Raw genomic sequence first — 14398 nt, 5'->3', positions numbered from 1 at the left:
TTTGTTTTGACAATATTTATTTCTACTTTCTCAATAGTAACATGTAGTTCAGGACAAAATGAATGTTTGAGAGAAGCTAGCACAGCAGTTTGCAGAATATATGATTCAAAATCGTAACATATTTAGTGAAAGTGAACTGCTCTCCGAGTTCTAGGGATTGTAATTATTCTCATAAACAAACCCTAGTTAGCATAAGCAAGAAACCAGGGTATTTGTTTCTATACTTCTGTGTTGAAGGCTAACAACATTGCATTGGACAAGTTTTTGGACAATCAGTTCTAAATCCTTTTGATTCTGTTTCTCATACATCCTAGAGTCTAGGGCCTTGGTAAAACAAAATCAGAAACAGCGACAGTTATTGCACCATGACTCGAGTCAACACACCATCTCAGACACGCAAACAGAACGACAGCGGGCAGCCGAGAAACGTTAAGAGGAAAGCGCACAAGGACACGTTGTCACTGCTACCAGAGAGCGAAGCGGAAGAGAAAGAGAGAAAAGGTGGAAAAGTTGCAGAGCAGAAAAATAGCTTTCATAGAGACATGCTGAGGGGACTACACATATATATATATATATATATAGATATAATACTCTACGTCCTGAGCTGCGACAGTCTTCAAGCAGAAGAAGAAAAGACAGAATATAGAGATAGTCAGATCAAGCGCGGAGAAGAATACAATGCTTGGCGGGGTTAGCATGCTTGCGGCACGGAGAAAACTTTACAGGAAGCCAAAGACACAGAATTACATGTAAAGGCTAGCGCGACAGTGCACTTATCTACAGGCTAAAGCTATACGTCGGACACAAAAGCTAATTACAGGAGCTACACAGACTTTATATATGTATATATGTTTATATAGAAATAGATATATAGGATAGAAGATATCAAACAAGCTGGATAGGCAAGGCATTGCATGCACGTGCAAAGGAAGCAAGTCTAGCAGCAGCAGCAACAAGAGAAGAAAATGTCTGGCTTTCCGAGACCACCATAGCAAGATTCCTGTGTCGCTGTAATAAATCCGATGTTGTCTGTGTCACAGTGTGTACGCCAATTTTATCTGGAAACAGAAGTCGGATTAATATATCTTAAAAGTGTGTTAAACTCGGAGACTGTCCTTGCCCAAAAAACGGCCCCATAGGTCACTTGTACAAGCAGCAAATACAACCCGTATTTAAGTTTCAATGTTAGCCTCCACCCTCTAAAGGCCATAGTAATTATGACAACAGCAAAGCAGGGAGTCATGTCATGTGGTATTAAGACGAAAGTCTGTTAAGGGTGGACAGGGTTGAACAAATTGGACTTTTACCCAGGAGACTGGTGTTCGTGTCCCGTATAAAAATAAAAGTAAACAACGGGTCATTTTCACTTTACATAATAAAAAGGAATTACATCACATTCTCCGTCACATGCGTAGTTACTTCATGAACAAACGCATGACATGAAGTAACGTAAAAAATTTACTGATTTAAACCCAAACCTTGATTTTTTTTCTAACCCTAACCAAGTCGTTTTGTGCCTAGACCTAACCAAACTGCAACTGTTTCACATGTTTAAAACTGCTAGGGGGGCCACATTATGAAAGGCTCCCATGGGTTAAATTAGAGCAGTGGTTCTCAACCTGGGGATCGGGACCCCCAGAAGGGTCAAAAAAAGTTTTTTGTGGGGGTTGCCAGATGGTTGGGGAGAGAAAAATGAAAAGACATATTCTAGACTGGGGATTGGTTTTGACATTACTTTGTGAGTTTGGTACATTTCATGTGTAATATTTAGAGCTTCATGTGTAAATCAAGAAGTCCAAAAACACAGAAAGGGGTCTGAAGGTGGGTCATGGGGAGAGAAAAAGTAACAAATGCATCAATAAGCCACAAAGCCTGAGCCTGGGTCGCGAACAACAACCTCATTCTGAGAGAGGGTCACGACTCAAAAAGGTTGAGAACCACAGTATTAGAGGGTAGGAACAAACGACCTATGTGGCCGTATGTTTTGGAGGCTAATCTCTGTTGGGACGTAATACAGTAAAACTTATATATATTATAATACAATGTACTGCAAAAAATTAAATGATTTGATTTCCAACAGACCCTGGATTCATGTCACATTCAGACCAAAGACCTTAAGTTACATTTTTGAGGATATATTTTTTTTAACATCAACTTATGAAAAACCATTGGACATTGCACATTATTAGGTCATGTAGTATACTCTAAAGTGCACAACCTCCTCTTTGGAGGAAAACTAGACAATACTGGCAAATTTATACTAAGGCAACACAGTTACAAACACACTAAGGTACACATTGGCACGTTAACATACCGTCAAGTATTTACTTTGTGCACAAAAAACACAGGGCTTCAGAGTCAAAATGGCTTTGCATATTCACTTAAAATACAATCACCAAGTTAATTCGAGGTGAGATCTGTCAGTTTCTTTAAAGCCATGTCACTGAAACACGTTTTCCTTGAAATAGCTAGGACAGTCACAAACCAAGTCAAGTATCTGACATACATACTGTACTATACTGTACACACACACACACACATACGCACACACACAGACACGCACACACACACACACACACACACACACAAAAAGCCTTTTGGACAAACAGGATGAAAATACAAGTAATCTATATTGGAGATAGAGAAAATATGAATAACTTTACCTCACTCTGGTTATATGTCTTATATACACTTATGTATACACAAAGATATGTATTTAGGACATCTTGAAATACTATTTACAAACTATGATCAAAAGTGATTGTACACTGAGCGACCGTGTTGAGCAAATTGTGCTTTTCTAACTTCTAATGAAAATGCTACAGAACCTCTGCTTGTTAAATCAGGGTCCACAGTAAGCATGTTTTTAGTTTTGGCTAACTAGTAGCAAACTTGATTATCGTTAACTATTGTACACTTGAATTCACCGTTTCTTTTGATATTGTGCATGGTATATAGATTGGACCCATACTCGAATATTGCTTTTGAATGAATAAAGAAGGAATCTCAGTTGCAAAGCTAAGGGATGCTCCTCCTTCCCGATGATTTAGTGCAAGTGATGTCAGGTATGCAGTAGCTGCAAGTCTGGTGAAGTTCCTTTATTTAGACAAGACACCATCGTTGACCCGTTCTTTGTTTTTGTAAGCTCTTCAATCTTTCTTTAGTCGCTCATCCAAAATCACCCCTGACAAATAACTTATCTCATTATGTTACTGTAGATGAGAGGATTTACAACTTTAAAGTTATAATCCTTTCAATTGTATTGTGGTAACAGCAAGTGTGTGACAGAGCCGATAGGCGCAATGATGGACTGCAATGGGATTTTAGAGTTGTGGCCACAGTCGGTATTGCAGGTCATGTGATGCCCACTAGCCTAAAAAGCTTCCCATCATGGTTGGATCGATTCATCAGTGGGTACAGGGGCAAGAATGTGCTGTTGGGCCGCTACTGACCCCCACCTACCGCACTTTGGTAAGTGGGTAAGTCTGCATTGTGTTAACTCCACCTTTTAGTATTGGTTCACCTCGCTTGGAACCTCGACCAGGTTCTAGCCATAACTTTTGCTAATGGCAACACAAAATTAACCTTTCTATTGTTAATTAACTGAACTGGACTGCTTTGTGGAACCGCAACTTTAGAAGACATGGCCACAAGCTTTTCAAAGAATGCAGGGCCCATTGATATTGTTCTTAAATTTGGCAAATTTGCGGTTAATCCAAACCAGTTGACATACATGTAAACTCAGGGCTTTGGTGGCCCCTCAGGGCCTGGGGCCCCATGGCAGTTAAACACTTTGCCCAGTTGGTAGTCCAGCCTTGCTTCTCATTCTCCAAAAAACAAGATGATGACTTTGTTTTGAGTGCCACACACTCTGACATGATACTTAGTGTTATCACAAATTGATCCATTAGGTCAAATGAAATGTCCACTTGTGCGTGGGTTATGCAATTTGAATTCTGGTTGGTAAAGGTGGACTCCGCCCCTAACAATTACTACTGATTTAAATTTCAAATTCCAAATTCTTTGAATGGCTAAACAAATGTTCGTTAATCATAGCAAAAATTGGATTTCAAATAAATAAAATGGTAACGGTACCGCTTGTAATATTCTTGTAATGTTAATACTAGCATTTTAGATCATCACTACAACATGTAAAGCACACTTAGCACAGCTATTTACACAGCCTGGTTGGTAATGGTATCCATTTTGATATGTGCATGTACCGTAGCTGGTGACAAACAAAATGGATTCAACAAGCCTTTCTCACCTTAAATACACTAGAAAGAAGTGTGTGTGTGTGTGTAAAAAGAGTAGAAAGTATTAGAAGTAATAAGCTGCAATATTCAATAAGAATCATAAGCCGCGGACCAAACTGTCAAAAGCCGATGTGATGCACAATGGAACAACACGTCTTAATAAATGCTTTGAATTAACTTTGCTGTTGTGTAATTATGATGAAAATGCCTTATTTTGTACCTATTTCCAAATCCCTATGACGGCTTGTTCTGGTATGGGTATTTATTTAACATGCTGCTATGCATCACCAGTGAAGAGAATATTGTTCAAAGATCACTGCTTGGAGTAGTGTGTGCAGACGTAAAGGCAGTTGATTAAGCTGAGGTAAGGTGAACTGTTTTTTTTTTTTTTTTAAACCATAAGTTTAAAATGTAAAGTTACAATAGAACACAACCACGTGTGGCACTTAACAACATACTCGGCAAAGGAGAAATAATTAAAAAAATAAAACTCTTCCTCATTGGCCTAATGCACAAGCATTTCATATCACAAAAATTACATATAAAGTTACATCACTTGCACTACTCTGACATCTACTGCACTATAGGAAAGTCAGACAGAAGCACTTTTACATAGCTTTGGACCAAGTTAGTCCACTGCAAAGCTACAATACATAATGTATGGATATATCTGTAGGTCTTGTTTTCTCAAATATACTCTTAAATATGTGACTTTAGAGGAAATAGAGAGAAGAAAAAAATAAGTTTACCAGGACATTCACCACAAACAATTCATCCGTCAAGGGCAAAAGTACAAGAGGACTTGGTGAGATGAGTCTTATAGATCCTGGCCGAGTCGTTCAATCTCTTCAATAAGAAAGTCGATGTCCTGGAAGGTAGCGGCAGGATTTGAGATCACCATGCGGAAAAAGTTGACCTTGTCTCCTTGTGGTTGGTAGCTGACCATGGTAGTCCCGTACTCCATCATCCTGGCTTTTATCACTGGAGCCACCTGAAATAGACAGTAAATACAGCATGGATTAATTTGGGCTGGTGAGTAGGTCTATCTACTACTAAAACAAATTAGATGGCTAATAACATGAGTTGTAAGGTCAGTTTTTTTTTTATACATTTAGAATCTGATTGTGGACATAATAGATGCTCCAGGGGAAGCTGTGTCTCTAGATTGAGCTGCTTGTTCCCCTTGGACAGAGCCAGGCTAGCTGTTTCCCCATGTTTTCAGTCTTTATGCTAAGCTGACTAGCTGCTGACTCCACCTTTATATTTCATAGACAAACATTCAGATTAGTATCGATTTTCTCATCTAACTTTTACCAAGGAAGCGAATAAACGTATTTCTCATAATGTCGAACTATTCCTTTAAATACGTCTCTAGATTGCTCTTCAATCCATCCTTGCACACAGGTGAGAATAATGCAGTTTGGCCACTGTTGGCAGTAAATAATTGATTTGGAAAGTATGCATATTGTGAGTGTCAGTTGTTCTTCAAACAATCTGCAGTCTGTAATACAAATATCATTCAAAGAAACTAGACACAAAATGTAAAGTTTGATGGGGTACAGATGAAGTTGGACTAAATTAAAAAAAAATTAAATGGGCCATTTTGCAGAGTACTTTTAGTCAGGTAAAATTTCCAATCCAGGACTTGTACTCATAACAGAGTATTTTTACATTGTGGCATTGTTGCTTATACTCAACTAAAGGATCTAAGCACTTCCTCCACCACTGGGCTTACAGTTAAGGCTGCAGTACTGTAGCTCTCATTACCCAGTCATTTATTCCTTCTAAATCTCTTGCAGGTGCCCTGTTGCGGTTTCTGTAAAATAATCAATCAGCAGCTGCAGATTTCTGTCATCTCTGTGTTTTGACAATATTCCAGTTATCCTTTAGAAGTAGTCATTAAAGCAAATGGAAAATAAAGAAAGCTCCCTCAGTTTAGACTTTTTCCTCAACATTACATCATCGTAGTGTCGGAGTCTGTGGAAAAAGCGTGAGCTGTCCAAACATTTCACTGAAGTGTATCCAGTGCGTTTTTTTTCAATCAAACTTTAAAAAACAAAAGGAAATCTCTCCATTTAATTTGATATGACAAACAATGGTTTTACAGAGAAAGCGAGCTCTTTGTATGACTGGCACGTACACCATCTGTTTGTCCTAATTGTCAATTAGTATCCCCTGCTGCTGTGGGATCCTCTGAATGGCCACCACTTTAGCTAACTGAATAGCCTCACTCCCCCTTGTATCTTGTATTTTAAGACTGTCACAAATTGTTTGTCTTAAATTATGTTTGTGGCATTTTAGGCCTTTATTTGAGAGGACAGCTAAAGACAGGAAAGGGAAGAGAGAGGGGGAATGACACGCTGCAAAGGGCTGCAGGTTGGAATCAAACCCGCGGCCTCTACGCTAGGTAAGTAAGTAAATAAGTAAAGTTTTTTTTATATGTAGCACTTATCACAGACAGAGTCATAAAGAGCTTCACAGACCAAATAAATAATCACATTATAACAATTGATAATCATAAAAAGCACAATAAATTACAGTAAAACCCAAAAGCAAGGACTGAGCCTTTGTACACGGGGCGCACGCTCAACAAGGTGAGCTACCTGGGCACCCCAAGACTGTCACAATTTACTAAGCTTTTATTTTTTTATAAGGTGCCATACGTGTTGTCCCTTTTGCGGAGGACATATGATGATCAAGCTGGATAGTAATGACTTGTTAGGGCATGTAGGGCAAATGAAAGGTGCAGTGACAGGTGTTTTTAGTAGATATTATAGTCAGGCTTCTTATCTCCGCTCACCAACCTTGTGCAAGTGTTTCTTTCTCTCCTCTTTGTCCTCCATGTAGCGGATCCCAGGAGGGAGGTACCAGAAGCAGACGTTGGTGTGCTGAGGCTGTGGGAACACAGAGATGAGAGGAATAAACATGACACAAGAAGCAAAACATGCAGACTTAGGGGGAATAATTCAATATTACAGACTATAATTAATCAAGACCTTATGATTTTTTTTTTTTTTAATCAGCAGTTAGAATTAAAGCCTGTCTTGCCTTTGGCACCCCAAAGTGGTAGAATTACAATCACCGGGAATTGTCTAATTTATCAATAAATAAAAATGTAAGATATCGGAATAATTTGAGGGATGTTCTAATTTAAAATCAAATGATTACAAGCACGTTTTAATCAAAAAGTAACAATATTTTTAGTTTAAGTTGCAATTTAATTGTTTTTTGAACATCAATTTAATTGATAAAACGTACATTTGTTTGCATGAATTTACTATATTGGGACATATAATATAATGATATTTTTAACATGCCACCCAGCTCTACACACAATTAGACATGATTGTGAAAACACGTATTACACATACCAATATTTATTAATCAGCCTTGCCTGAAATCCTACAGCTATACCAAAACAAAAATGTGCTTAAGGTAACCGTAGCACATCCATTTCTCCAAGCCAGATTGAAGTGAGGTTTGAAAATGGCTTTCCACAACTCAAAGAGGAAATCCATTAGGTGTTCCCAGCATCAGACAGGTAGCTGCCTCCTTCTCAGATACTCTCTATATGTCAGAAAGCCAACACAGCTCTATTTTTTGGCATCTGAATTCCTGCTGGAGCAGCCTGCCTGCAAGTTATAAAGCATTCAACAGCTGACTAGCCATGCACACCAGCCTCATTTATCCAGCCCGGGCTGGCTCGACCGTAGTATATTCAACATCAGATTGATGTAATGGCTCAATGGGAGGTACAGACAAATGAACACCTGGGCTGGTGCCCAGAGGACTTGGCTTTTTCCCATCACTCTCTGGGTTATGATGCTCTTAGCCTTTTGTGGCTGAACAGGAAACAATAAGCCTTAAGTATTAAAGAGCTTTCACTATAAATGACTCTGGGTGTCCTAGCACTCCTTTTATAACAAGAGTTTTTAGCTTAATAACCCCGTCATACCCACATATGCTTGGGCTGTTGTAGTTTTGCTCTGCAGAGGACATTTCAGACACAGTTCTATTCATATGCATATGAGCAATTACCGGCCGTTATGCTATTCATTTAACATAATAGCAGCACATTATGTTGGCAGCTAGAGGTGAAAATGGCATTCTTCCAACACAAAGCAAGAGCACACTGCGAGTCACCCATAATGACACTGAACACACAGAGAAGAAGCATCGGGGGTAATGTGAGCTACTTTTCTCTGATTATGCGGATGAATAACCATGTGGAGAGTGAAATGTAAAATGTGGACATACTTTCCCATCAAAGACCATCTCGTATCCTTCTCTGTCTTTGATCTTGTTGTAGAGGTACTCCGAAAGCTCCAAACACTTGTCAATCTGAGCCTCAAACCCTATGGTGCCCTGCCGAAGAAAAGATTTTAATCTGTTAGATTTGGAATGTCTATTTAGACTAATGAGTATTATGTGATTATTGTAAAACAGAATTTATTTTGGCAACTAAACAATAAGAGAATGGACAGGCACAAATCCTATTTGTCTGCAGGAAAATTGAATAGCAATGTCCAAAATCTTAATTTAATTCACTCTCTAGACGCTAATACATCTGTCATGCATATACAGTGTAATGTTTAAAAAATCAAGAAAAAAAGCTTTGTTAAAAGTGTCAAAACAAAATCAAAGCAACACATTAAAGCTTGAATATAAGACAAAATAAGGATTTGACTCCAATGAAATGAGGTAAATCTTTACTTCTGTTGAACTTTTACACTACGGCTAAAATAATTTTCAGTCACATAAAGTTTTCCATTTTTTTTCCTGTAAACTCTGTTAATTAAAAGTTAAAAAAGAAGCTTTTTGAGTAAAAAAATCCCTGATACCACTGGTGTTACTATTTTTGTACTATAAAGTAAAGGCAGACATCACACCCTGACTAAAGGCATAACTTAAGGTTGTCCATCACCACAAAAACCTTCTGCATCTCAAAGAACTGCATGCAAATATAAGCGAGAGAGCATATGTCCCAGTTACCTTAGCTCTCCACATGAGCCACAACTTGAAGATGTCTACGTGGCGTCCACACTGCAGCGCTTTGTCTCCGGTGTCGTAGGACAGGTCGTAGTGTTTGTCCTGCTGGAACAGGTAGCAGGCGTGCATCTGGTTGCAGTTCTGCATCAAACCCTGTGAAATCACATCCACAATGTGTATTTTTAACCACAAGAAAACAAATATTCACACGTATGTAATATGTGACGATGAGGCCTACCTCCTCTCTGACCAGCAGGGCTGAACACTGCAGAGGGACTGACATCATCTTGTGTGGGTTCCATGTTACTGAATTGGCCCTGCAGCCAACAGAAAACAATCCCAGTGCATCGTGACTTCAAATGCTCATTAGCTTCATGTCACATTGTCTTCACCCCACCAAATAAATGTCACTTGCCTCTCAACTCCATCCAGCTTCCACCTGTGTCTCCGTGACATGAGGAGACTTCCTCCCCACGCACCCTAACAGGACAGACAGAATGACAAGTAACATATAAGTTCAACCTTTGATTAGAGGGACATTTCACTGATTTTAGATTCAAAGTCAAGTCACTACTCAGGCTGTGATAACAGTTGTACAAAGTCTTCTGTTGCTCTGGTAAAGCTTTGTCAAGTTTGAGAAGAGTGACACACATTTTGCAGGTGTGGTGGGTCTAATCGGGGATGTAGCACAAGATTCTGGGCCCTGTAGAAAGAGATTCTCTATGGGCCCCTCCCCACATCCACACATTTTAATGTGACATTAAGAACGACAGCAGGTACCGCTAAGAACACAACAACCATGTTGTCCTTCTCCACCTGACTGAACACACTATATTGTCTTACAACAATTGTCAGAATGTGACTTTAGGCAGCTTTTCATTTTTTTTTCCAACGTTGCATGGTTTGGTTAATTGCTCAGTTTGAGTTTTGGTAATGTGTGTGTTTTTCATTTGGTTTTATTGATAGATGTGTTGCATGTTTTAACAAGTATTGTTTGCATGAGTTTGTGGATTTGCTGTGTTTTTCTAAATGTTTGAGGTTCTAGGATTATGAGGAGCAGCTGTGATTGTCTGGACAAACCCCCCCCCCACACTGCTCATGACTGGCCACATGATCTAATGATATGTTGGTTAAAGGTGGATGCAAAACAGGTGTGGAGGTGGAAAAAGGGAGGACAAAGAAAGAGAATTATGTGTGTGACTGGCCGGAGGGGAGTTTTTTTTTTTTTTTAAGTCTTTTTAGTAATTTTTTGTACTGCTGTGCAAAAGGGACAGGTTTGATTTTTAAATAAATTACTTTGAAGAAACCATCCTGTGGATCCTGAAGTTTTTTTAAGAGTGGAAACGTCTTGTTTTGCTGGTAACAAAAGACCTCCGCCACCGTGCGACACAATCACTGAACACACTGCAAACTCACGCTCCTCTCTTCCTGATTTACAGCCCTCTCTCTTGGCTTAAATAACTCACTGTTGTTGGCTACGGCCGCTCAACTGGCTACACACTGTGAGGCTCTGACCCACCAATCAGACGGCCAACCGTCAGCAAAAAAGGCAGTCGGACTGACTGCCTCCTCGAGTTGGTCAAATAGGGCCTCAGAACACACCAAAGAATAAGTTAAATAAAAAAAAATTATGAACAGAACTGAGGAGATTTAATTTTGCATGAGGGTCTTATTTTTCAGTTTAAACATTGGCACAATTCAAATATATCTAAATGTCAGAAGCTTGTGTAGCTTATTTTCCAAAAATCAATGAATTTCTGCACCTCAGAATGTTCACTACTGAGAGTTAAGAAGGCCACCAAACATTCTTATTTCATGGGAAGCTGCATCCACAACATCCAAACAAAAAGCAGCTAGTGCCACAACACTAAAATGCAGGATGTGATTTTTTCCCATCTCAGCCAGTTGAGGAATGATAGATAAGGCCATTTATGTCTCTTAATAGAGGTGTCCCCCTGTCAGGACTAAATCACCTTCATTAATGGATAGAGTTCCTTTAGTGAGAGGGCCCATGATGGCAAAGTCAGGGGAGGAGATGATTTACAGCCTCTGTTCCAGTTTTTCTAATCCCCAGTGTTAGATAGGAAATGGCCGGCTCCTATCTGGGTCAAACGCCAGCAGTTAGAGGCGAAACAGACATAATAGATTTGTCAAACTCACCGTTGAGCTCAGTATTTTTGTGTTTTCCTTCACTAAAACCCCTACTGTGGAGAGATATCGTGCATCACGAACGGAGTTTTTAAATGAGGCGGCAGGAGATTTGTATGCAGATTCCATACAAAAAGTCAATTTGTTTTACTCACATCAACGTGCATCCAGATGTTGTACTTTTTGCAGATGTCAGAAATGGCGATGAGAGGGTCAAAAGCTCCGTACACTGTGGTTCCAGCAGTTGCACTTACAAAGAAAGGAACAAAGCCCTGCAGAAGCACAAACAAAACATCCTCGTAATTAAAAGCAGCTTATAACAATGGAAATATGTTGCATCATCAGAGCGGTTTCAGTTGACTGAATACCAGAAAATCTGGCTGTATGAAGTGATATCTGCAGTATTTATGTATTTTAGTATTTACAGCTGTGTTATTATTGTTACCTTCTGTTTTGCCTCCAGTATTCTCCTCTCAAGGTCACCTGGGATCATTTTGCCACTGCAATAGTAAAAAAGCTTCAGTTGTGTCTTGACTTGTTTGTGGAATCATCAGTGGTGGAAGAAGTATTCAGATCATTTACTTATGTGAAAGTACCAATACAACTTTGTAAAAACACTCCAGTACAAGTAAATATCCTGCAGTTAAAATCCTCCTTAAAGCTACAGCGCGTAGTTTCTGCCGCCCCCAAGAGGAATCCTGAGTAATGACAACAAAACTGTTGGTGCAAAATTTAATGGGAGAGAAAAAAAAAAAGATTCTGCTACAGAAATGTTTTCATTTTTTGGGGACTTTTTTCACATTTTTGCTGAAATATTTGATCATGTTACCTCCTTGGGCCTCAATCTGTCATTTAAATGAGAAGTGGAGAGGGCAAATGGCTCTCACAGACATCTGAAAGTTGACAAAGGACCCCAACTAGACACTAATTTCTTGTTGGTTCACACCTTGATCTTTTAAAAGCTTACCACGTGTCGTTTTAGGTCAAATATTTATCTGCAAAGTAACTAGTAACTACAGCTGTTGTGTAAATGTAGTGGAGTAGAAGCAGATTCAATTCGAGGCTGACTTTACCTTTCATCTACTTTGATGCAGATCACACTCTCTGTCCCAATGCCAAGGGCTGCCGCACCTTTTTTGATTGAAAAATGGCTCTGAAAAATGACAGAGAAGAGATTGTCTTTAACCAACAGTACTCCAGGTTACAAGAGGGAGGGGGAGATGGGACATTTCATTTATATAAAAAATGTATCAAACAGGTTTGATGTTGTGTTTTTTTGCCCACAGCATTTTTCAAATGTCCTTTAAAGATGAAGGAGGTGACATATAATGTGACAAAAACACCAGTCACTTTGTGTCCTTCTGCGTCTGATACACTTTATAATAGCGTGACACAAACACACATCAAGCACAGCCACAGCTAATGTGCTTTTGCTATTTGAAGTTATTCCTGCAGCAGAGAGGAAGATCTTTGACTTTTGATTAAAAAAAAACTGTTCAAATAGTGATCAATGCTAATTATCTGATTCAATAAGACACATAATGAAATTTGAATTGAAACCAAATGCCTACATGTTCGGATGTGAAGGCCACCAGTCTGGGAACAGATGACATTCCTTTCTCCTTCACTTCAGGAAACATCTTGAAGCGAGCCAGCAGCATGGCATACATATTAGAAATAGCCCCACCTAGAGGACAGACAGGGCTCAGTGATTTACAGCCATTCAGTGTCATAACTGGCAAGTCTCCTGGGGATGATGCAGCGCTTCAGAACAGAGTTAAAAAAATGTCATTGCATATTTGAAGTAATCAAACAACAACAACAACAAAAATCCCTCGTTTACAGCGTATCGAGGGATAACACAGCATCCGATTGTCTATCATGTCAGAGCCAATCACAGTCTTTGTCATCAAATTCTCCAAATGTTCCTTGTCACATGTCAAACAGAAAAGCATGGGAGGAATTAAAGATTGGAGGGTGACTAGAAAGGGGGAGGCTAAATGATATTATGCTAATTAAGTTCCATTTATATCATCAAAATGCTAATTTACACATTATAACACACACACACACACACACACACACACACACACACACACACACACACACACACACACACACACACACACACACCACAAACAACACACACACACACACACACAGGCAGTTCCATTTTCAGTGAAACAGAGGGGCGGTGGGATTGACGTTGCCTTACATACCAGGGGAGAAAATGCCATCTCCTCGCCCATCCGGCCAGCCAATGATCTCCCTCATCTTCTTCAGAGTGACGTATTCCAGCAGCACAAAGACAGGAGCCACCTCATAGGTGAACCTGCATTACACAAGTGGAATCACACGGTGTGGGTTTCACAAAAGATTCCATGACTCATCCCCAAAAAATAGCCAGTAAACCGAGATTTCTATCCCTGCAGTATGGGTGATTAAATTGGTGGCTCTTTTCACAGGTAAATAAACCCCTAAATCATTCAAATCCTTGAAGGATAAAAACAAATATTTTGTGTACTCAACATGTAGAGTCATTGTCGATTGTAAAAGCTCCACCTTCATTTCTGAAAAGGCAAATTTGCCCTGATGCTTCTGAACAAAATTGTACCAGCATCCATTTGTTTTTCCCACGTCGCAGGCCACATTTCATAGACCCAAATGATCTCTCTGTTGTAGAGAAGTCTCACATTTTCATTATCGTGGCTGCACTAACAAAGTACATTTACCGCATGCGCCCCGTGACATATTTTTCTACATGGTTAGGTTTATTAGCTGCAGTAATTTTAAAACCCCCTGTGTCAAGAGCAGGCTTATTTTTCAGGGCCCCACAGTTGCCAAGGCTGATTCTCGTAGAGCTTATCACCCCAAAAACACACGCCAAAATTAGCTTCAGATTACTGTGAATTTAATTTCAGGGCAAATTTTCTCCCCTTGAATCCCAATGGAGATTGGACATGAGGGGGAGGGATAAAAGGCAGAGGTGGGAGGGGTGCAATGGG

The 14398-nt window shown here is 39.5% G+C and overlaps 1 protein-coding gene across 2 annotated transcripts in view; it reads right to left on the bottom strand.

Annotated features, from left to right (window-relative positions):
- The window catches only part of gad2 (glutamate decarboxylase 2), an 18905-nt gene continuing 4507 nt past the window's right edge, over positions 1–14398 (bottom strand). For both annotated transcript variants that reach the window (XM_032503361.1, XM_032503360.1), the window contains 11 exons: positions 13613–13725; positions 12965–13080; positions 12467–12546; positions 11839–11893; positions 11549–11665; positions 9661–9725; positions 9484–9562; positions 9249–9398; positions 8514–8621; positions 7061–7150; positions 1–5247 (listed from right to left, as the gene is read on the bottom strand). In XM_032503361.1, coding sequence (XP_032359252.1) covers positions 5074–5247; positions 7061–7150; positions 8514–8621; positions 9249–9398; positions 9484–9562; positions 9661–9725; positions 11549–11665; positions 11839–11893; positions 12467–12546; positions 12965–13080; positions 13613–13725 — 1147 coding nt within the window. In that variant the 3' untranslated portion in view covers positions 1–5073. The remainder of the gene's footprint in view (positions 5248–7060; positions 7151–8513; positions 8622–9248; positions 9399–9483; positions 9563–9660; positions 9726–11548; positions 11666–11838; positions 11894–12466; positions 12547–12964; positions 13081–13612; positions 13726–14398) is intronic.

This window comes from Etheostoma spectabile, chromosome 22 (assembly GCF_008692095.1).
Source record: "Etheostoma spectabile isolate EspeVRDwgs_2016 chromosome 22, UIUC_Espe_1.0, whole genome shotgun sequence".
NCBI classification, from domain to species: Eukaryota; Metazoa; Chordata; class Actinopteri; order Perciformes; family Percidae; genus Etheostoma; species Etheostoma spectabile.
The sequence above is the reverse complement of the archived record's forward strand: the minus strand, read 5'-3'. Positions and strand labels throughout refer to the sequence as shown.